The 23964-nt window shown below is 54.5% G+C and overlaps 4 protein-coding genes across 4 annotated transcripts; 2 read left to right on the forward strand and 2 right to left on the reverse strand.

Annotated features, from left to right (window-relative positions):
• Positions 1-931: 931 nt before the first annotated feature.
• Positions 932-3256, forward strand: CTRU02_212845 (Coronin-like protein crn1; the record flags this gene model as incomplete). Its single annotated transcript, XM_036721411.1, has 8 exons — positions 932-965; positions 1043-1131; positions 1262-1404; positions 1488-1634; positions 1696-2117; positions 2171-2207; positions 2261-2375; positions 2426-3256. The coding sequence occupies 8 exons, from the start codon at positions 932-934 to the stop codon at positions 3254-3256; spliced, it is 1818 nt and encodes a 605-aa protein (XP_036586580.1).
• Positions 3257-4207: 951 nt separating this feature from the next.
• CTRU02_212846 (uncharacterized protein) lies at positions 4208-5453 on the forward strand (the record flags this gene model as incomplete). Its single annotated transcript, XM_070205923.1, has 3 exons — positions 4208-4640; positions 4679-4794; positions 4875-5453. 3 exons carry the CDS (start codon positions 4208-4210, stop codon positions 5451-5453), a joined length of 1128 nt encoding a protein of 375 aa, XP_070060316.1.
• A 948-nt stretch (positions 5454-6401) lies between these two features.
• On the reverse strand, positions 6402-8883 carry CTRU02_212847 (ste12-like transcription factor; the record flags this gene model as incomplete). The annotated part of the gene is made up of 4 exons (XM_036721413.1): positions 6402-6687; positions 6888-6971; positions 7046-8702; positions 8760-8883. 4 exons carry the CDS (start codon positions 8881-8883, stop codon positions 6402-6404), a joined length of 2151 nt encoding a protein of 716 aa, XP_036586582.1.
• A 14491-nt stretch (positions 8884-23374) lies between these two features.
• On the reverse strand, positions 23375-23743 carry CTRU02_212848 (uncharacterized protein; the record flags this gene model as incomplete). Its single annotated transcript, XM_036721417.1, has 1 exon — positions 23375-23743. The coding sequence occupies one exon, from the start codon at positions 23741-23743 to the stop codon at positions 23375-23377; it is 369 nt and encodes a 122-aa protein (XP_036586586.1).
• Between the last annotated feature and the right edge of the window lie 221 nt (positions 23744-23964).

Here is a 23964-nt window from a genome sequence, read left to right on the forward strand (position 1 = left end):
GGCACGAAATGGGGAGGACGAAGAAACGGGAGACACGGCATGATCTATGATTCTCTTGGACCAGGTGTTCGTGATCGGATGGTCATGTGTCTTGTCCGCTCTTTTTCTTACAAAAAATGGCTTGTGTCTGCATCGCGCGCCCTCGCCCAATGTTTAATAATTTGGCAGCTAGGATGGCGTTTAGGCATTGGTTTGATGGCAAGCAAGGAGGAAGTTCCGGAGATTGTTGAGAGCTGTTGTTTAGATTCGTACACGGTCTCGAAGAAGCATCATTCTAGAGTCGGGTATCCCGTTAGGTGTACGTATGATATTGTACAAAAATGGGAGGTTTTTTTCAATTTTCATTTTTTTTTTTTTTTTCATTCAAGCATCTTGGATTGTCAACATGTTTGTTTGTGATGTGTAGTTGGCATCTGTCATGCTCACCTCGGTGAGGAAAAGTATCACGTGCAGCTGTGATGTGCATAAACTTGGCTGGACCCTTGCTCCATCACGATTCCTGCTGAAGGAGGGGAGCCACGGGGGCGCAGCTGGCCGGGGGAGTTTCACCAAAGGTATCCATACGTAATGTCCAGTAGTACCGTCTTCAGAAGGTGAAGTGGGTACGTACCCATCAGAGCAGTTAGATTGATGCTCGCTACCCGACCTGAATTGCAGCAGGCGGGAAGGGTACCTAAGACGAGGTACCGATGGGACCAGAAGCACCACACTCATCTGGCCGCTGGGTTCGTCACTTGGGGGGGGCAGGAGGGCCCGCCAACAGCTCTTAGCTATCCATTATATTGAATCCTCCCCTTTTGGATCACCAAATTCGAGTCGCTGGGCTTTGTTGCCTTTCGTACACAGCATTGAATATCATCCGCATGTCCGCTTCCCTCCTCCTCCGTCCCAGATAAATTTTATTTCTCTTTGACATCATACATCATTCCTTATGGCGGGCCGCTTTGTGCGAGCGTCGAAGTATCGTGAGTTCTCCTTGTCGCATGCCGGCGCTTTGCGCTGGGGGGGAAAGCTGACTGCTGACGCCCAAAACCTCGTCCAGGACACGTCTTTGGAAAGCCGACCCGTAAGGAATTCTGCTACGACAACCTTCACATTAGCAGAAATGCCTGGGATACCAATTTGGTAAAGGTATGTGTTCTTTTTTGGTTTTTTTCTCCCCTTTGCCGCCCCCCTTCTGCTGGAGACGCCGATGGGCCGAGATCCAGGGGAGAGAGAGAGAGAGAGAGGAAGCTGACGACGCAATTCACTCTACTACTAGGCCAACCCCGAATACCTTTCGGTCAATTGGGAAGCTGGCGGCGGCGGCGCTTTCGCCGTCATTCCCCTGGGCGAGAAGGGAAAGCTTCCCGACCAGATCCCGCTGTTTCGAGGCCATACCGCCACCGTCTTGGATACCGACTGGTACGCCAATCCCGCGACCGCTTTCCCCCCCATACCATACCTCCTGCCAAGCGCACGCGACATACTGACGGCTCACGTGCCAGGAACCCCTTCAACGACCGCATCATTGCGTCCGGTTCTGAGGACGGTAAAGTCTTCATCTGGGAGGTTCCCGAGAACTTCACTCTCTACACGGATGCCGAAGAGCCCGCCGATGTCTCCCCTGTCGGCAGGCTCACTGGCCACTCGAGGTCCGTTGCGCCGCCACCCTCTTTTCTTCAACAACAATTACTGACATTTAGCGTCGTACAGAAAGGTCGGACAGGTCCTCTTCAACCCCGCCGCCGAGAACATCCTCGCGTCCGCGTCCGGCGACTTCACGATCAAGCTCTGGGACATTGGCACCGGCTCTTCCACCCATACCCTGAAGCACAATGATATCGTGCAGAGTCTTTCTTGGAACGCCAGCGGCTCGCTGCTGGTGACCACTTCTCGCGACAAGAAGATCCGCGTGTGGGATGTGCGCCAGGAGAAGCCCGTCCACGAGGCCCCCGGCCATCCCGGCGCCAAGAACAGCAGAGCTGTGTGGATGGGCGAGCACAACCGCTTCGCCACGACCGGTTTCTCGAGAATGAGCGAGCGCCAAATCGCTCTGTGGGAGCCCGGCCGCAGCGAGCCCATTGGGGGCTTTACCATGCTGGACTCGATCTCGGGTGTTTGCATGCCCTTCTGGGGTTAGTAATGTCGTCGGAGGTCCCGGTGGGATACGAATGCTGACTGTTGACAGATGACGGATCTAACTGCCTGTACCTTGCTGGAAAGGGGTAGGTTTACACGGTTCTCTGATGCCGGTACCATGCTGACACACGCTTCTTAGTGACGGCAACATTCGTTACTTCGAGTACGAGAATGACAAGTTCGAGTTCCTGAGCGAGTACAAGTCCGCGGAGCCCCAAAGAGGCATCGCCTTTGTTCCCAGACGTGGTATTAACGTGAGTCGTCGCGGCCTCGTAGTCATTGCACAGGGTCTAACAGCAGCCAGGTTCACGAGAATGAGATCATGCGCGCCTACAAGACAGTCAACGACTCCTACATCGAGCCTATTTCCTTCACCGTCCCCCGTAGAGCCGAAACCTTCCAGTCCGATATCTTCCCCCCTGCTACCGGCCTTAAGCCTGCCGTCAGCGCCAAGGAGTGGCTCGAGGGCAAGGATGGTATCCCCAACAAGATCGACCTTGAGAGCGTGTATGAAGGTACCGCCCCCAAAGAAGTGGCCGCCGAGTACAAGCCCGCGACGATCGCCTCCGCTCCTACGCCGGCGGCCAAGCCCGCTCCCAAGCCCGCATCCGCACCCGCGCCTGCGCCGGAGCCCGCACCGGTCTCGCGCTCGCCTCCTCCCTCGATGAAGGACCAGCATGTTTCCATGTCCAACATGGCATCCAAGTTCAAGGACGACGAGCCGGCCGAGGAGGAAGACTTGGACGACAACTCCAGCTTCGAGGAGGTGCAAAGACCAGCTCAGCGCTCTGCCGTCCCGGCGGCGGCCCCCGCCCGTGTCGAGCCGGCCAAGATCCCCTCCCCCATCAAGGCCTCCTCTCCCGCCCTCAAGTCCCCCGCCAGCACGTCGCAACCGTCCCCGGTTAAGCAGTCCGCCACCTCCCCCGGCTCGTCTAGCCATATCGAGTCCTCATTGGACCAGATCAGACAGATGCTGGAGCAGCAGACCAAGCTCATCGGCAAGCAGAACGACAAGATTAGCCAACTGTCGGCCGAGGTGGAGGGCCTGAAGCGCAAGGTGAATGCGGGCGGATCTCAAGACCAGAGCGAGAGGATCAGGCAACTGGAGCTGGAGCTCGAAGCCGCGCGGTCTTAAGCCCGCCCGCCCTTGCTGCTGCTGCTGCTGCCCGACGTGTGATTTAAGGGGGAGGGGCGTAAGAAGAGCGGAAAAAAGACGCGATGAAAACGGGGGGGGTTTCCCGGGATGGATAGCAAGCAGTGTTTGTCAAAGCTGTATAGTCTGGTGTTATTTTCGTTTCTTCTTTTTTTTTCCCTCCCGCCCGGGTGAGACCTCGGTGCTCTCTATTGGCGCGCAGCTCGGCGCTTCTGCGCAATGCGTATTAAAAGGGGGGGGGGGGAGTGTTTGTGATTTCCTTAATTTTATTGTAGCACACCACGGGCATTCTCTTGTCCCACCCCCCTCGTCTGTAGTTGTTCGTTTCATCCAGTATACAAACCAAAAGTCACAATTGGACGTAAGTTATTCTTGGCGCGAATGAGATTTTTGGAAAGACCATGGCCTGCAGGTTGTCTATCTGACTGTCTTTTTGGGTGTGTTTTGTTGTGCTATGAATTTTTTTTTTTTTCCCTTCGTCTGTCCACTCGTGCGATCTTCCATCTCATGTCTAGTGATTTTCATGTCAACTTGACAGTGGTCCGGGGGTTTTTTTTTTTTTTATACTGGATCCACGATTTTCACGACCGGCCGAAGTTTAGGTGAAAATGGAGCGACTGACATAGAGTAAGTAATAAGAGAGCTGCTGGTTTGGGGATCCCCACCAAGGCTGAAGGGGTCTACTATGTACCTAACCCCCCACCCAAGCCGCTTCGACCAGTTAGAGCGAAGGACCCAGCCACAGCGGCGAGGCTACGTATTGAACGGGGAGGGGCACCCGCTAAAATTTCTGGCGGGAGGTAATCCGACCCTGCGCAATTGTAAAACAGCGTCTTTAGTGTTTTTGACCACTTCGATTTGAGAACGGTATCTCCGCGACGACACGATTTCGCACTTTGACAAACGTCGAATACCGGTACAGATAATCTCGAAATGGCTTCGGTATTAGGGAAACGCAAGGCACCGTCCAGCGCAAAGGCAACTACGTCGGCGACGAAAAAGAGTGGCAAGATCACGAGCAGGAAACCCGCCGCGACATCAGTCGCAGCCAAGAAGAAGGCTGTGAAGGAGGACGAGCAGAAGAAGGACGATTCGGCGATTGCGGACGCTCAGGATATTTTCAGACGGCATTTCGAGGCCGCGTTTAAGCCTCTTCCTGAGACGAAACGGAAGACCAAGAAGGCCAAGGTCGTGGTCGAGAGTGACGACGACGAGGATGAGGAAGAGGAGGAAGAAGATGAAGATGATACGGACGGAGATGAAGATGAGGACCCGGATGAGGACGTCGGTGCGGACGGCGAGGAGGCCGGTGAGGAATGGGATGGGTTATCTGGGGACGGTACGTCAATTGTTCAACATTCAATGGCGAAGGAAAGGGTATGCTGACGAGGGTGAAAAACACAGAGGACGACTCCGGAGAAGACGAGGACGATACTCCAGTCGTCGAGGTCGTGGATCACAGCAGCAACAAGCCGCTCCCGGTATCAAGCATGAGCAAACGCGAGCTCAAAGCCTTCATGGTACGTACACACCCTTCTCCTCTCCCTCGTCCCTAAACACCAAAAAGACAATGACATTTCTAACAAATTTCAACAAACAGTCCTCGAAACCCCCCTCCCAAACAGACCCTAAACCAACACCAATCACACTCCCAGGGGACGCCGGCTCGGACGACGAAAACGACAAGTCAATGCTCGCAAACGACCTCGCGCTGCAGCGCCTCCTCTCCGAATCGCACCTGCTATCGCGACACACGATAACGCCCTTCTCGAACCCGACGGCCGCCTCAAAGACCTTTTCGGAAGGCAGACTGCGCCAGCGCCAACTGGACCTGCGCGCGCAGAACCTCGCGCCGGGCGTAAAGAGCCTCTTCAAGCAGGAGAAGATGCCAATGGCGTTCCGCAAGGGCATCAACGCCGCCGCCGCAGACAGGGAGACCAAGAGGAGGAGGCAGGCCAAGGAGAACGGCATCGTGCTCGAGCGCGAGGCGGCGCCCAAGAAGGCCAAGAGGGCCAGGGCCGACAGGGGCGTCGACGGGCCTGCCGTCGGGCGGATGAAGGGCGCCGAGTTGAAGCTGAGCGAGAGGGATATCCGTAGTATCGAGGGTCCCGGGAGTGGCGGGCGCGGGGGGATGAGGGGTGGTCGCGGTGGCGGTGGTCGTGGTCGTGGGAGAAGGTGATTTGACAACTGGTTGCCGCGGCTTAATGTCATGGTTTTGGGGGCGTTTAAAAAAAAAAGAGAAAAGTTTTACTACTGACTGCACGGCATTGTCATGATGGCTATTTAGGACTGCTTGCTATACGCGGTACGTCAAGACGTGTAGTCTCTGACTTGACCGGTAATAAATTGGGCATGGCTTCGGCAGGGGCCGGCCAGACATTCAAGGTCCCTCACGTTAACTTTGCATGTGTCTTTATTAAACTGACCACCGGGGCAAGAATGCAGTTACCTATCACTTAAACATGTCACAAGCGTACACAATAAGGTCAAGTGGTCAACATATATCAGCATTCAAGACTGCTTCTGCTTCGTGACATGCCTGGCCGGTCCTCTCATGAGCCCCGACACAGGTCTCTCCTCCCAACCCTGGTATCATTTGACCATATGGCCAAGTTTGCTTCTCCTCAACCATGCCTCTCCAGCGCAAAAGAAAAGAAACAAACTATATATACATGTGCGAGTCGTTTCTCTTCTTCGCATCTCGACCCTGAGCTCATGCATGAAATTCCCTTTTTTCCATGGGTACAACAACAACAAACAGCAACAACAACAACAACATGACGCACCTCGAGATCTTCCCGGTCTCTCGATACGTGTCTATGTGTGCGAGTTTCCTTTTTAGTTTTGTCTGGGACCAAAGGCCAGACTTCGATGCTGAACACGTTGAAAAAAAACATACGGTAAGATGAAAAAATCGCCCGGAGCCAAAGGAGCAAAATGTCCAGTCGCTAGCGCGTGCCGAAAAAATCCATATCTGGACGGAATGAAGAAATGATAATAAAAAGAAAAGTCCCAGACCCTTTCCGAACCGTAGTCATAGCCATGCCGCCCTCTCTAAGTAACACCGTGTCGAAGGAAACGTAACTCCAGTCGTAATGAGAGCCAAAAAGCTCAAAAACGTGCCGTCTCACATAATGGCGCTCGCGTTCACTGCCGGCTGGCTAATAGTCATCGGCATGCTGAGCGTCTGCAAGCTGTTGTAAGACGCCGACGGCGCCATACCGGCCGATGTGGGCGTCGACGAGCTGTTGGCGACGCCGTTGAGGGAGGCCGTGACGTAGGCGTTCTCAGAAGTGGGGGAAGCCTCCTCGAGAGAACCGAGCTGGTCCTCGCCAGAGTACTCTTCCTCCTCCTCGCCCGAGTAGTTGAGGGCGGCCTCGCCGTTCTCACCACGATCATGAGTACGCTTGTGTCTGTAAAAGCATTCAAGTCAGTCCATGTTCCGCCATCAAATCTCTCTTCCCCACGTTGGTGGCTGCGATAATGATGGTGTTGTGTCGTGGCTTGGACGTTGGTTTGATCGCTTGGGGTTTTTGTTCCACACTCTTCTTTACATCTTCTTCTGACAAAGGAAACGACAAAGGAAATGATATCAAGGAAAGTTGGGGCATACTGTGCTAGGTTGTCTGATCTGGAGAATGCCTTGCTACAATAAGGGCAGATGTAGGGTCTTTCTTGTGTATGTGTTCTCACGTGTCTGGAGGTTTTGGTTAGATTTCAGGCAGGTCGTTTTGGTGAGTCGACAAATGAAAAATAAGATTTGGTTCTTACCGCTTGAGGTGCTCGAGACGCTTGAAGAGGCGGCCACACGTGGGGATGGGGCAGGAGTGGGACTTTTGGGGGTAGGGTCCAAGTTCCATGACGGTTGCGGAGCGGGCTCTGCGAACGACGCCGTTGGGGCCCTGCATACCGGGCCGCGGCGCGCCGTTCATAGAACCCTCACCCGACAAGTCGTCATTGGTGAGGTGGGAAAAGTCTTGCTGCTGAAGGGACATGGGGTTGAGTGCTGGGCTGCCCTCGACAGTGGACAGCGGGGTGCCATGTCGGGACATCTCCAGCATCTCCTTGTGCTGCTGGCTTACCATGGACATGGCGGAGCTGCTGTAGGCAAGGCCAGGTGGGGAGTTGTTCGCAGACTCGTCGCCCTCAGCGACGGGGCCGACGGATGCAGAGACCGACCGCCGGAGATCCGAGGGTCTGTGCTGGTGCTGATGCTGGTGCTGCTGGTGTTGCTGCTGCTGCGCCGCGGCCTGAGCCTGAGCTTGGGCGGTCGCAGCGGCGATAGCCGACATCGAGGGCGGGATGGAGGAACGGCGTCTCCTCTGCTTGTAGGTCGGGGATCCCTCAATCACCGAGTAGACATTGTTAGCGCCGTAGGCTCGGGAGAATTGAGGTCCGGCCAGGTTGGAGGGGGGGAGCTGCATCATGCCATTGAGACCGTTGACGTTGCCGCCCATGTGGTCGGGAATGGCCGTGTACAGGCCGGTCTCCTCGTTGGCGATGTATGCGGGCTCTGCGGCCATGCCGAGAGCCTGCTGAGGGGGGGTGATGGGCTCAAAGGAGATTCCTCGGTTGCTGTAGTCCTCGTACTGAGAGGAGACGAAGGAAGGAGCGGGGGAATACTCGAGGCCGTAGGCGGGCATCGAAGCGTGTCTCTGGTGACCCTGAGTAAGGGGAACGCCGTTCTGGTTGTACTGGACGCGGCCGAAATCAGGCTCTCTCTTGACCATCTGCTGCTGAGGCATCGGCTGGGGCATGCCCATCGCTCCGTAAGGCACCATCGCGTCCATGCCATCCGCCATGGGGGCCACCGATTGGGGGATCATCTGCGGGGGAGGCATTGAGTCCATGGCCCTCATGACGGGAGAAGTGGACTGGGACTGGGAGAAAGTCACCTGCTGGGCGTTGAAAGAGGACGAGTTGGCCTGCTGGGCCTTGGTGAGCTGCTCGTAGAGCGACTGCGACGAGTCGTACTGGAAGGACAGAGCGGGCTCGCTGACGGCGACAGTGGTGGCTTCCTGGCCCATCTTTTCTCGCTTGAGGTCACGCTCCAGAGCGTCGAGGAACAGTCTGTCGTGGGGTACGCTGTACCAGTAAAAGACCTTCTGCTTCTTTTGCGTTCGGATGCAGTTGTTCTTGTAGAGGAAGTCAAGGAAGGGGCTCTTGGGCTCCTCGAGCGAGGCATCGGTTCCGGACTTCAGGTTTCTCAGGTCGGAGAAGATACCCTCCTCGAACTTCTTGGAGTTCTTCACTGGGCGGCCGAAGGCCTGGAATCTGAAGGACAGACACCTGACGATGTCAGTGCCGGAGATGTGGAAGAGGTTGTTCCATAGCACGCAGGAGACATATTCGCCTGTGGGGAGGAGGAATCTGCGGATGTACTGGTCGGGCTGCCAGTCGACGGGAGCAGAGATGAGGAAGTATTTCACTGAGACGGTGTCAGTCGGCAACAAGACTCTGCGTGTCCTTGTCGGTGTCAACTTACGGTTATCAACCTGTTGCAGAGCAACCTGAGCGTCGTGAGGAAGCGCTTGCTGGGCCTCGGTGCTCAGCATAAAGGTCTCTGGTTTTTGGGGGGCCATGCCCGCGGCTGCGTGTTGTGAGTACATCCTGAAGGCTGTTTAGGATGTGTGTGAAGTTTGTGACGACGAGTGTCGGTCGCGTCTGACCGGATCGAGAGCGAGTTCGCGTGGGATGTGAATCAGTTCGGCAGACTACCGTCGACGATGATAATCAAAGAAAATGTTGGTTTTATTTGCGAGGAATCGCAAAAGTTGTCAGGCGCTGCCCTGGTGGGATTTGTGTTATTGGATTTTGATGATTTCTTTTTTAGTGAGATGTAAATTCGAGTCCAGCCCGGAGGAAATAACTTTTTGGCACACTGTTGACCAGCACGACCCAAACTCGACTTCAAGCGAATGATGGGTTATTCGACACAGGCGTAGACCTTCAAGGCTGCTGTGGCGAGTTGTTGATGGCGGTTTTTGGTTGGATGTCGGCCACGGGTCTCAGTAGAGGAAACACGGGGTCGAATCAATTAAGGGCCGTCGAGGATAACGAACAGTTGCGTCAATGGCAAAACAATAGGGAAAAGCTCGACGAAGAACCCCGCAGGAACTGGAAGTGACTAAAACAGAGTGGTGGTTTTGCTGGCGCGCGTCGATTCGCGATGATGGACAAGCGTGCGACAAGCAGTGTCTGATGTGTCGATGGGAGGGATGATATGCCTCCGGGGGGGGTGGTCAGTCCTGTTGAGATGGGAAGGGGTGGGAGGTATGTGCGGCTCCGACGAGGAGAAAGGGAAGAAGGGAGAGGGAAGTGGAGAGAGAATAAAAAAGAGAGATGGAAGAAAAGAAGAATCTTGTAAGAAGAGATATCAGAAGAGTTCGGGAATGGGAGGACGGTCTGGGGGTTTAATGATTTTAGATGGGGTGAGGAAGGGAGGAAGGGAAGGAATAGGTCGAGCGCGAGAGGAAAGGCAACGACAGCAGCAGTACTATGGCAAGGTCGCAGCGCGTGGGCGTGGTCACTCGTTGGTGGGAGTGAACCAAATGGGTGGTGGCAGCGGGATGGGCGAGCGAGGGCACAGAGACTGGACCGCAGGTTTTGGCGACGAGGGGGTAGGTAGTAAAGGATGAGAGCGCGAGAGAGTCGCACCGGGGGGAGGTGTTTAAGGAAAAAGGAAGGGGAGGGGGGGTGTGTGATTTGGGGAGGGAGAAGGAGGAGAAGGAGGAGACGCCATCGTGGGTACTGCATAGTAAGGTAGTAGGTTGAGGAGGTACATGGACACACACACACTACGCACTCAGTCTCTCCCGCTGCCAGACCAGTCCCAAGGTACCTGGGCTTGGTTCCTCCACCCAGGGTCGGGTCGGGTAAGGAGGTTAGGTACTACTACCGCGTAAGGAAAGGAAGACAAGTGGGTTGGCAGCAAAGGCAGAGGTACCTTGGAGGGTGGTGGGAAAACTGGGTCGGGACCTGGTTCGGATGTGGGAATGGGATTGGGTGGACAGGGGTGTCGGTGGATAGTGGTGGATGGGTATTTTGTGGAGGATGAGAGAAAGACGGGAGAGACTAGGTACGACGTCGTCCTGGTCCAGGTCCAGGTCCAGGGCATGGTGGACGTGGGCAAGGAGAATGAGAGCGAGAGACAGGACAGGACAGCGCGAGCGCACATACACACGGGGCACACACACACACACACAGAGGTACACACACACGCTCTCTCTCTCTCATTCTCCTTTTTGCGCAGAAAGAATGAGAGACAACGGGGCTCAAATAGCGGCAACTGGAAACTGGAAGGGGAAGGAGACGCGGTAGCCGGTGATGTAGGCAAAGGCATCTCAGCGTCAGTTATGCTGGCGCATTGCCCTTTTCTGCCTTGCCCATGTGTCTTATAAGTCTTGCGTTGATGAACAGGGGTCTGCGGCAAGAACAATGGCAATGATGTCGTTTAGATCCGTACTTCTCGTACCCAAGACGGAATGGGAGGAAGGGAAATAAAAAAAAAAACATTGAAAATAAGGGTACATTTCCACCAAGCCGATTTGATAGTGTTGGAAACTCATTTACAAGACACGCTGTAATGTCTGTCTCTCCATCCAATATGGCAATCTACGGTATAAGACGGCCGCAGTATAGGGCAATAGACAGTCTAGGCCAACGTCTAGGCAATATCCGACCAGCCAATATAGCCTTGACTTACCACAAGCAGAGTAGGTTCCCGTACAGACGAGATCAGCTTTAGGGCTCTCAGTTCGCGTGCGAGATGAGAAACGCGAACAAGCGTGGTTATGGTTGTGGGTTTTTTTTTTTTAATGGCGTGGAAATATTGTGGATGACCACAACGCTAGAGCTTGAGAGTGTGTGTGTGTTTGTGTGTGTATGTGTGTATGTGGCTGTCTGTCGGCCTCTATGTCTCTCTGCCGGGCGTGGCGGCAAGAGGGTCAAGTCGGGGTGGAGTTCTTCTGGAGGAGGAGGAGGAGGAGGAGGAGGAGCAGTGATGTGGAGAGCACCGTAGCAGTGCTTGTGGCCCTGGACCACTGGTGCAGGCTTGCTTGATGCTTGGTGCTGATGCTGGTCAACCAAGGCTACTACTAGTCACCTTGATGCCGAACGGCGCTGATGGTATCAAGCGTACCAATGCCACCTGTGGCACCGCGGGATGGTACTTTGTCGCTAGCAGTGGGGCCTAGACGAGCATGTGGGAACGACGTGCCCTGTGCCTGCGCTGTGTGCCTGGGGCCAGCCCTGTTCCCTTTCTTTCCTTCCTGTTCCTGTTCCTGTTCCTGTTCCTGTTCCTGTTCTACTTGCGCAGGCACGATGGGGGGCACGGGGGAAGGAAGTTGACGACCAAGGGAAGAAGGGGGGAGGCACCACCCACGGAGAAGGGGGAAAGGGCGCGGAAGTACCGACTGGGGATCCAGGGGTGTGCAAGTGTGGATCGCCGATTGGCCGGACATGGAACTAGCCTCATCCACCACCTTTCTTTCCTTTCTTTCTTTACTCTCAGTCTGCTCTTGCTCTTGCTCTGGCTCATGCCCTGCCACACATCCTCTCTCACTTCTGATCTTGCTTGCCCCAGTTTAAACATAAAAAAAAAAAACAAGTCAGGAACAGGGGCCGATGGGTTCACTGCATTTTTGCCCTCTTCCCCCGTACCTGTCTAACCCTCATGAGTGATGGTCTTAGCGCACGGGGCATCTGGACAAGAAAAGCGTAATGGGTAAATAACAAAAGGCAAAGACATACGTTCAGTGTGGAAGGTACTTCCAATTCCCTACGGACTTTGGTGCTGGACGCATGTACCTCATTTACCCTTGGGAATTGAGTTGAGTTGGGCTAGGATATCGCATTATGAGAAGGAAGGTGTATCTGCATCTCCGGCAGGCAGCAAGCAAAAGCATGGCAAAGCATGGCAAAGCAGAAGCCGGTCAACGACCGACGACAACAGATCCCAACAACAATTATGCCCGTCACAGAGATAGATGCTGCTGCTCACTACTGCAAAGAAGCCGAGCCAGAAGCACCGCAAAGCAGCAAGGCTGAACTGAGCAGCGGCGAGACCCTCTAAATCACTGACTGACATTGACTGACACTGGCTCCCGCTCGTCCATTTTCCTTTCCCCCCTTGCCTGAGCCTGTCTGCACCTCGGTAGAAAGGGTAAAGTCATTCTCGTTCGTCGCTCAGTCATTGTTTTGCAAGACCGAGAAAAGCCCACAAGAGCCCACAAGTCAGTTAGCATCATCAGAAGCAGCAGCAGCAGCAGCATCATCAGTCAGACTGTCTCTCGCGCGCGCCTCCGTTCGTTTTACTTGCTTACTCTACTGTCGCCGCACCCCCCCAAATTTTACCCAATGCCATTGACGTGACGGTGGCGCACTTGTGGTGCTGAATCTCCTCTCCAAGTCAGTGAAAGTCCCTGCGTCGCCGTTCCCTCCTCCCCCTACCCCCCCTCTCCCTACAGACAGCCACGGCAGTGGACTTTGCATGTCATTGTCACTGACAACCTTGCCATTGCCCGCTCTGTTCTGTCAGGGCATTCCCACTGGGTGGTGTGGGTCAGTCCAGCATCCACAGTGCCACAGCAGCCCACACATCTCGCACACACAGCGCTAGGAGGCGAGGAAGGCGGATCCGTACAGCTCCAGTTCTTTTCGTTCTGGACGTTCTGCGGTAATAATGGCTGGTCCCTGAACCATCGAACGGAGAAAAAGAATGGGGTCTTCCTTTCGCTCAGGGATGAAGAGAGACAAGAAGGACAATGCTCTGGTTTTTTTCTTTTCTTTTTTTCTTTTCTTCCTCCAGCCTTCCTCCAGAACGGCACGGCTCCTCAGTTTTGAGGGAATGGCCAGGCCCTTTCGAGAAAGGCCCATCTCCACTGCTTCTCGGGATTAATATGCGCTTTTTTAACCCCCCGAGATGTCTAGCAGTAGATCCTCCCAACGGGACCCCGTCTGGTGCCCATTCCCATCGCCCGCAGGTTTACACCAAAAGGTTAAACGGCGCCAGACCTAATCTCGATAGTTTCCAGGGGAGATGTCATTTCGTTCCCGGGGAATATCTGTTCATCATTCGAACAGAAGGAAGAATTTGTGGGGGTTTGGCGTAGCCACGCAACCTTGGAGCTTCTTTAGCTTGGCAGAGGGAGGAATAGAGAGCCAGCCCATTGAACGTAAATTTGGCCCCAAAGGAAATCGAAATCAACAAATCTGAGGAATCTCGTGCTATCGGCCTTAGGGGGTGGTCCTTGCTCCCTATCCACCCGTGCTCGAATAAGGAGGGGTGTGTATGGATGAACCCTCTCTTACACTCTTTTTCTCCTTCTCCCCCTCTCTTTCTCTCTCTTTCCTGCTGAGAGTTGCCCAAGGGTCGAAGAAAAAAAAATTACATTGTGGAAAGTGCGTAGGCATGGATAACGAAAGTAGCGGCGCCGGGGTGTGCCATGGCATACGGAATCGAATAGACTGGGGGATTTTGGGATAGGCCAGGGGTGTGTGTGTGTTCTACTGATATGCTCTGGAAAAAGACGGCTAACGGGGGTTTTGGGCAGATCTCTTTTCCCCCCCTTCTATGCGTGGGAGGAATCTGCCCTGACCACCCTCCGCCGTCATCATGCCCATAATTTTTTTTCTGCCTGCGCACACCTTCTGTCTGCCTCCCTCCTCACCCGGCTGCCCGCCTCTGGACTTCCCCAGCGTCCTTGGCGGTGCTGGAGTTGCGGATACAACAACGTCCGAATTGCATGTGTCCTGTCTCTTCTGCTCTACCTACGTAGGCTTGTCTCTGCCACTTGTCTCTGCCACTTGTCTTCCACCATCCTTCCTCTTTCTTCCGTTTAAGAGTGACCGTTGTTGCAAGTGTCCCTTTGATTAGCTGTTGTGATCCCGTTAAAGATGCTTGGGCTCTTTGGGGGCGTCTGGCGGTTGATGAGACAGACGTGCCTTTGGTCGCCAGTCTCAGGCCGCTGATTGGGTGCTTGGTTCTCGACGTGGCCTGAATCGCCTGGTTCATGCTGAACCTCAAGGAGAACAACAAAAACAACTACAACAAGTACCCATGGCTCACCTCTTTGGGGGGGGAAGGTACCGTCAGGGCAAGCATCCCTCTCGGTTTTCCTAAAGAAGGACAGAAATGTGACGCCCAGCTACGGAATATAGTACTCTGCTGAGTAGACCTGCCCGTGATGTCCTTACCAAGAATATCTCCCCATGTTCTGCTATTGACAAGGTCCGTGGTGTGCCCCTTCCGTGATAAGAACAAACCAGACGTTGGTCGTATTCACACCGACTTACACGTTTAGGGAAGAGAAGATGGCGTGGCGGTACGTACAGTTTACATGGGACCGTCGCCCGCTGTAAGCTATGCAATAGCCCTCGGTCAAACAACCACACCCCGCCGACAGAGTCAACATAGACAGGCTTGTTCGTGCTATATGGCAAGGGCGAACAGCTTCACTTGACTGCGGGATGGATTTTATTTTGGATCATGATGACGAGCTCCCCCGTCTCCCATGCCCGTTCATGTCCAAGAACAGTGTTCGCCTGCGCCACCCCCAACACCTACTCAAGGTCTCGGGCTCAGCAACGGGCCCCGTCTGCATTGTAGCCCGTTTTGTTTGTTGTTTGGTCATGAACGAACCCAGCTGGCTGGCAACAATGGCGATGCAACTACCAGAAGGGGCAAGCCATGTGGATACTTTTTTTTACCCTTTCTGCAAAGCCGACAGGATGATAAGTGAGGCTTCACCGGAGACAGCGGAGAGTTTGATGGAAGAGACCAGGCAGTTGGCTCCTTTGGGAAAGAAGGGGCAGAGGCCAGGGCGTTGTCGAAACTTTGAAAATGGTGCCTGCCCACGTTTACCGGTATTGACATATTTTATGCACAAGGATTTTTTTTTTTTGCCGGGTGTGCTGAAAGCATGGCGGCGAGACAAGTCATCGCATCTCGCAAACTCTCCGCCGTCTTCCGCAAACTGGGGCAGCCCAAGTCCTTGCAGGGGTGCGAAGAGAAGGGGCCGGCCGGTTCCCTACGTGTAGATAGCCGTTCTACAGCCCAAGGTTCCGGAGCGGTGTCTCTTTTTTGCTCAACGACCGCATTGGACTCTCTTAATGAGTACCATTTGATGACAACCACGAGAAGCGAGGGAGAAGTAATAAAGTGGGCAGGGAAAGAAAAAGAAGGTTTGACCAGGCTGTTGGACACACGCAATGGTAATGCAACGCATCTCTCACCCCCCCAGTATTCATCGTGCAGGTCATCACGAGTGAGGAGAATTGGCAATAATCTCCACATTGCAATGTCGCTTGTTTTTGGGGGCAACTCCACGGCGTAACTTGACCCTTTTTCCCTCCCGGAATGCGGTGATGGCTGCCGCGTGCTGCAATAGTTGACACATCGCTGCCATTATGTCATTGGGTAAGATTACCTTCTCCTGAGCACCTGCAGAGACGAGATGCAGCGGCGTAACGGTCAACGACGACACCGACGATGAGGGTTCGCTCAGTCCGAGCACACTCATAGTTTGATGAGACAAGAGGCACTAACGAGCTGTCTTCTGAAGGGGCATCGTCGTCGACATGTGCTGCTCGGACGAGAGGGTCGACAAGCCCCCTCCCATTGACGGCCACCACCACGCCACGGCTAAAATGTCCCAGTCCATCATCACAACTTGCAGTAGCAGGCCGTTGAGTATGCAGACGCAGACGCAGACGCAAAAGGTACAAAATCTGCAACAAGTCGCGACGGACATCTTGTGGCTGTCGGTGTCAGTGGGCAGTGTCATTGAAGGCCTGTGCAACAACGTGGCTCCCCTCTCCGGGGAATAAAAAATAAAATAAAAAACTCATGTCGGACAGGCTCCCTTTCCTGACAAGCGTCGATTGCTCAACAAAGGGTGCTGAAGAAGTTCAGCCGGTCATCTCAACAAGAGGCTCGTGTAATAACCCCTGAAAGACCAGAGGAAGATAGCAAAAAGGGCAGCTTCCGATGCAACACTGTTGTTTATCAGCTGAGCTGCGATGCAGGTCCGAGTCCCTGAAGATCGACGTGGGAGATGGTCACGGTAACAGTCAATGAACCCAGAACCGGTTAGTGGTATCTGTAGTATCGTATCTACGAAGTAGAAGTGTGGAAGGTGGTACCCCCCATTGTGTCACTTGGGAGGGAAGGATTGAGCGACGGCCGCTTGCAGTGTTTGCCAGTTGTCAGCTGCCTATCAGCTAAACCGCTCAGGCCGCGGTCGACAGATCGTTTCTGACTCTGGCGGAAAGGGACCGTTGAAAGGAGCCCCAGCCGTTGGCGTGATGTCGCAAAAGCTTCAGACATAGCTAGCTACTTTCTTACTCAGGGCTGTCTTAAATGTTCCTGCCAGCCTTGCAACTGCACTTGGATAGTGGGCTGCAACCGTGCTTGTCTGACTGTGAGAAAGACAAAGGAGATTGATAAGGCTAAGACAAGCAGCAGGCGCTACTCCCGCAAAATGAGCCATCGTCAGATTGCATTCAGAAACGCCGCACTCTTTTTTTCCTTTCCTCATCTTAACCCATATCTCAGCGAGGCATCGGATTCCCGGAGTACACGGCCAGCCGGGTAGATATGTCAGCAAATTTCCCCCCAAGACCGCGCGTGGCCGCTACGTTTAAGCCGGGTTCGCGCCTGGAGTAGTAAGAGCTCAGGTAAGCTGAAGATAGGCCAATGGCCCCACCGGTCAGGAATCGCGCGTGTCGTTGTTTGGGATGAGATGGTGTGTTGCGCGGCCCGGCGCGGTACTCGCTGCGCGAGCAATCCGAATAAGAAAGAAGAGAAAGTAATGATGACAACCGCATCACTTTCACACAGAAAGCCCAAAAAGCCCCTTGAAGACAGAGACAGCCCTGGGAAAGAGAAGGCATAACGAAACATACCTGGTCAAAGCTTGCCTGGAAACTCTCTTACTGGCTGGCAGCTGCGATGAGGTAAGTATTCGGTCTCGCTGCCTTAGAGTTTAGGCCTTCCGTTTCTGTCGATGTCCTGCAGAAGAGCTCCGGTACGTACCTTAATATTCTGCTACAGTCGCGGGAAGTGCCCTGTAAAATGTGAAACAAGGCTGGTGCATTGCTTCAGAAAATAGCCTGGCCAGCTAAATCTCAGCGCTAATCCGCTTCCAGCACGCCCTATTTCCCAAAGCTACGTCCACTGCCCTCCACATCCTCTGAGCACACCCCTCTTTCTTTCACCAATCGCCTGCTCACCGTATCCAAGTTTACCAGCTGTGAGTGACTTGCTTTTGTCAAGTTTTGATGTACTGCGCCCAGGTCGTCCACACACTATACCACGTACAGCGAGGGGCATCGTCCTCGACACTCGACACGAGATGATTAGCTGCCAGGAGCCACGAATTTTTGTCCAAAGAAGCATTCGGTAAAGGTAGGCTGTGCATCTGGACCCCCAGGACCCATTGGACGGTCTTACACCAATCGGGACCGGATGCCATCAACAAACCTTTTGGACAACATCTCGTCAAAATCCACAGGCCAACAGGCCATGTCTTGCAGGGTCGCTGGCGCCCGTCCCCTCCTCGACTTTCATGCAGATCATTCCGTACTTTGGAGCCTGTTCCTGGGTTTGTTTTTGTGCTGTTGTTGTTTTTTTGCTTCTTCCTGCGCTCTCTACAATACACTCTATCGTGGCGCTTGCTTACAACCGTTAGGCTCCCAATCATAGCAAATTCAATGCCTAACTATTTGCTCGCGCACGTATCCCTTTGCCTTCATGAACCATTTCGACATGTCCACTTGCCTCCCCTCGTCTCTGTCAACGCAACGGGTCTGCTTGAATCATACCCTGTCAATAAACTGACTAAGGACTATTTCGGTGATGTGGAGAATTCGGGCTCTAAAGCCATGCCGTTTGCGAACTCTTCCCATCCGATCCGGTCAGGGCTTTTGACATGACGGTAACCGTGGTCTTACGGAACACCGTCCTCGCTTGCAACGCAGTACGGATATGACCTAGACGGAGTGGGCCTCTCGGGGATTAAACCAACATTTGCCCGGCACCCAGAAAAAACAAGAATACGGTACTGCGACTCATCATGCACCTTATCCCACAAAGGCAACGCTTTAATTATTCAACAGATCCAACGGTCCACCCAGACCTGTTGCGGAGGGGAGGAAAGGGAAAGACAAGAAAAATGTACATCGCGGAAATGGTTGTCAAGGATGGAGGGCCTGCTCATGGGTCGGCATCACGACTTCGAAATGGGGGCGACGGCCGAACCTCGGACGGCAGCGCTGTGCCTCGATGCAAGGTACGTGACCTCAAGCATTAACCTTCAAGGACATCAACAAGACGGCAAACCGGCGTTTTTGAGCAGTGGGGGCATTCGCGGACTGGACGTTGTCCATGGACCATGGTTGTGGCTGTTTGATCACCCTGCCAGAATACGACGCACGCTACCCCAAGCTTTCTGAAACTCCCAGCCAGCAGATGCCAACTGCAAGTCGTCAGCCTCGAGCCCGAACACCCACCATGCCCCGTCCAGTTCGTCGTCGTGGTCGGCATGAGCGAGGATGATGGTTGTGGTGGTGGCATGTCCAGGCAAGGCAAGCCCACACACGCTTTGTCCATGTCAAGGGCCGGGGCTACATTCGTCTCGTGAGAAGAGAGATACACTAGAGAGAGAAAAGAAGCGAGAGAGAAGATGATGAGCAGATATCCTCCACCACGCTTGATCGTCCCGCTTCCCTGCCCGTGTTCAGTGCGTCCGGGCAGGTTGTGAAGGTTCACGTTGACCGCTGTCCATCCTCCGCACGGCCGGACATCATGTGCAAGAATGGGAAATGCCGTCGCCCATCACTCTTTGCGGTAGACTCGACTCGAAGATACCCTCCATCATCACTGCGGCTTTAAATGCCCATCAGGGCGATAGCATCCACGGTTCACGCTCCCGGACTAGGACTGATTTGCACTCAACAGGCAATGTGAACGGAGACATTTCCAAAAGAGGAATTCGACCCGTCTGCTTGCTACCATGATACCATCTGCAGAGCCCCTCCGTAATCTTAAATGTTTACCGTCTTGTGCGGTTGTGCAGGTAGCGGCAAACAATAGAGGGGCTACGGGAAACTCTCGAAGAATTATCGACGATCATTTTCCTCCTGACAGGCGCATCCTGTCCCGCGGGGACGGCATCATGAGACTTCCGCCATGGAAAGAGAATGCATTGACGAGGATGAGGTAAGGAAGTTCGGCCGGAACCCGTACCGCAAAGTGGACAACGCAAGGGCCAGCTTCCCAAGCTGGGCTGTCTTATTCATGTACACGACCTGGGAGAGAAGGGAGGGCGTCTACGAATTAATCGGCGAGCTCTGCGAGGCATTCAACAACATGTTGCTGCTATTTTCGGCCGTCATAAGATGTTGGGAGGACGGGAAGCTGGTCACTGACTGACCCGTCCATCCCAAAGAGGTCTAAAACACGGCGCTCTCACGACTCCTGTGATCGCTGACGACTCGGACCCTCAACGACGCACCTCGACGTAGATGTCCATATTTTTGTCTTTTTTTTTCTCACTGTCCCTGTCGACATGGCATTTGTGTGGGCACAACCAGAGACAAAGCGTAACGCCTGAGGAATGCGGCCAAATGGGTTCATCCCCACCAAACAAACCACCGACGGAGCATTTCTCGCGTGGAGGAGCAAGGCCATCCGTTGGAAAAGAAGAAAAGAAGAAAAAAAAGTCACGATCCAGTCTAGTGTGTCCCCTGCCCTCGACGCTAGGACTTTGATTGCCCGTCATTCGTCATATCATGGTCCTATCTGACCAGTAAGATAGAGTGGTCACCACCCTATGGATCGTAATCAGCCAAGGTGTGGAAAAGAAAGACGTAAGAAGCAGGTCTCGTCAAGTGAGGCCCTGGAGGCCCAGATGCCGCCCAGTCGGGCACGCTGACTGATGCCGTAGTGTGCAGTTTCAGAATAGGACCCTGGGTGGATTCCGCCTAAGCTTAAGCCGCAACAGCCAATCAGTGTCCTGAAGAGCTGGCCCTGCAAGCGCTAAGAGCTCTTCAGGATGGTGATTGGCTCCCTCAGATTCATTCCATGACCTCTGGTGGGGCGCTCGCTCTGCTCGTCACAAAGTGGCCCCTTCACCATCCACCATCCACCATCCACACACCACACCACACCTCCTTTCCTCGCTACTGCTCGCTCCTACCTACACTACTCTACCATGGATGTACTCATACCACGACATGGACGTCGACCGACGTGGTTTCTACCTCTTCCAATGTCTGGCCCCGTCTTCCCGTCCCACCTCTTAGGCCAGGCCACACATGCACACTCACACCCCTCTCCACCCCTCCGAACTCGACATGGGCCAGAAATAGCTTTTACTTGCCTTGACCTCGCAGCCATTCATCTGGGAATCGTTGCACGGCGCATGCGGGAGTGAGATCGGGTCGCAGAACCTTCGGCCGCCTTGCCCTGTCTCCGGTGCGTGCCTGGCGGCTGCTGAGATTGCCTACCAGCCTTTCACTTGACCTCATCGACTTCGTCGTCCCGCTCGCTGCCGCGGGGCTCCGGCCGCCAGCAGGGCCGGAGGGGTCTTGACGCCGACGCGGTGTTTATTATCAAGGGAAACAAGAATAGAAACATCACCGTCGACGCTTGCCTACTCGCATGACTGGAGGGAGAAACAACAAGACCAGGCTACCACGCCTAGCCGTGACTGGAAATCGTCCGGCAATGGCACGCTACGAGGAACGACTTGAACGATGAGATGAAACCTGAGCTCCCAAAAGGGGGACGGGGATCTGAGCATGTCGGCAGTCGACTTAGCAGTCTCGACCAGCTCCTTCGCGCTACTGTCACCCTTATTTTATTTTCTCCGGCGGGTGACGAGCAAGAGATGGCCGCCGCTGTCGCCGCCGTCGCCGCCACTGCTGCCATACCTGTCAAATCTGCACAATAATGCCCGACCGAGGTGGGCAAGTTCCACCGAAGCTACTGCAAACTTCTTTCTTCAGACTTCCCACAACAGGGTGGCAGGACACAAATCTCCCTCATCCTGGCATACGCAGGGCTGGCCGCCTCCATGCTCACCCATATACGGACACAGCTAGTGGCAGCACACCTCACCTATGGGATATCGAGTTCCTGGATACGGCTGAGTGGAGAGGTGAAAGTCTACCAAATTCAGAGCCAACCTGAAACGACAGGGAAGGTGGCCGATCTCCCTCGCCTCGCTGAGTCGACGAAACATGACACTTTTGTTGACTTCTGTTCTCTAGCCGTGGACCTGGACATGGTGGTGGGCACCACGACAACCTCGTTCGCATTTTCTCAATGCCCCAGAACCGTGCTGGCTGCCGCTTCCTAATGCCATGCCATGCCTGATTCGTGTATGAACCCCCCCTAATCCCAGGTGCGGTTCTGCGGTGACGGCGGAGAAGGACCGTAAAGGATGCAACAGCAGCATGCACCCAGCCATCCATCCCACCCGTGGTTTCCTTCCCCCACCCAAAGTACCACAGAGGCTGGTTCTATCGCGAGAGGCACAAACGAAGAGCTCGTGTTGATGTCAACCTGCAGACTCTTCCCCAGTTTTTCCTGCAACCGACGGCTTTGTTCACTGGGCTCCGCCGCGTTGCCCTGTGGTCTGGAAGCCTGAAGGTGTGCTTGAGCCAATGTTGTGCAGCACCCGAAACACGGTGAGAGGGGCGATTTTCAGGTACATGAAACACGAGCGACGACTTTCTAGGGCCATGTCACATCACCTTCCAGAACGACTTGAGGCAGCGATCGGCCGTTTATGTCAGCACTGAACGCTCCCTCCCCAGCGTTCGCGGGTGGCTGGTCGCTTAATGAAGGGTCCCCCCCGGAAAGGCTGGGCCTAGGCGACGACCTTGCGTCCCATGCCCACAGTCCCTTAACAAGGAAATCCTCTGAAGCGTTCCGGTTGGTTTAAGCCTGGTCCGACGCCATTGATGGAATCCATTGTTGACGACGGCTTGCCTGCCAGAGTCATGAATGCTCGACGGGCTCCGCTGTCACGGATCCTGATGGACGACGGGAACGGACGGTCGACTAGGAGATTTGCGGAGCACGGACTGGTGCTTCTCTCTTTTGATGCCCTCGCGGGCCGGGTCATACAGCCAGAGTCAGGCAAGCGTCACTCAAGCCATAGTTAAGCATACGGCCCGGCTATGACATCCCGCTAGACTTCTTGAATCATGTTAGTCCGCCAGCCTTGTCCGTATCTCGCGGACGACGCCAACCCCCGTACTCGGGGGAATCGACCGGATCGATATCAAATGCCCGCCCACTAAGTGCGGAAGAGACAGTAGCTGGTCAGAGTTCTGCTCGCTAACTTTGTTCTCGACTCCAAATCTGGTGGAGGTATCCGTACGAGACACTCTTTTTTTGGCTATATCTCAAACTTGACGGCGTCTGCCATCAAATCTTCTCGCCCATACCACCATCTCCTCTGCCGCCCACCGCTCTTGTTTCACATCGCCGCGTTTGTTTCGCCGCCCAGCACTCCCATGGACATGCAGATCTGTGCCTGGCTAACCCACCATCCTCCACGCACCGTCCTTCTCAATCCAGTCCTCGTCCGAAGCGGTAAACAACAAGTTTAGTCGGTTCCTGCACAGCATTGGTTGCACGCGCTCTCCTCCGCTGTGCTGGCCAGCTCTGACGCTGTGACCCAACCGCACAGATACCACTCGGGCAGATATCTGAAACATTGACAGACAACTTGTCCAGTCTTTCTCGTCGCTCGCTATCGTCCCCCATCTGCTACCATCGCAATCTGTGGCCCTCGTGGCCATGCCATGTCATGCTATCTGCCTTGACTGCTCTAGTCCCAGTCCGTGGACGGAGAAGAAGCGCCGACATAGCCTTCCGAGCTGCATGGAATCTTTCCATCTCGCAACCGAACTCTGCTTCCATCACCGCTAGCTTCTGTCCAGCTGCCCGTCTGTCCGTTGTGGGGACCTAGGAGAGTGAGCGGCGAGCGGCGACGTTGCGAGCCAAGTTCTGCTCCATACGCACGCCGCCGCCACCAAATGAATCACTGCAGGTTGTGCTGGGTTGTCAGGTCGGTCAAGCTAAACCTATTCAGATAGTTCCAAGGTTCCTTTCTGATCTTCCAATGGCCTACCCACCATCTTCCCAACCGCGATCTTCCAGGCCCAGGTTCCTTCCGGATCGAAGGGCCCCCCTCGACCTTCGTCCCGCGGGTAGACCCCTGAGAGAGATCGACTCCTGAAACAGCATACCTCGTCCGCCTGCGGCCGCCATTGGTGCATGCTGCCCTGAGGCATAAAGATCTGTACGCGCTCAGACTTGGGACACCGGCCAGCGCAGGGAGGAACCTCACTCAGCTCTGGTTGACTCGCTGGTCCCTGGAAAAGGAATGGCCTGCCGGGAGCCTCCTCTGACTGGTTGGCAGCGGATGGCGAGATGTGGGAGAAACTTCGCATTACAACAGGCCTCCTACTCCCCGCACGTGGCGCGCCGTGAACTCTCGAGGGGGAAGGTTTGCCGAGACTTTCATGCCCTTTGTCTTGGCCCTGGCAAGGCTAAGGTGATCAATTAGAGAGAGTTGGAAGTTTGGGGGCGAGGAAAGTAGGTTGACTAGAGAAGCTGTACTTCTGATGAGTCGGGGTAACCCATTCGACGGCAACCAGGGGGAGAGGCAACG

Source organism: Colletotrichum truncatum (genome assembly GCF_014235925.2).
Source record: "Colletotrichum truncatum strain CMES1059 chromosome Unknown Contig_0009, whole genome shotgun sequence".
In the NCBI taxonomy this organism is placed as follows: domain Eukaryota; kingdom Fungi; phylum Ascomycota; class Sordariomycetes; order Glomerellales; family Glomerellaceae; genus Colletotrichum; species Colletotrichum truncatum.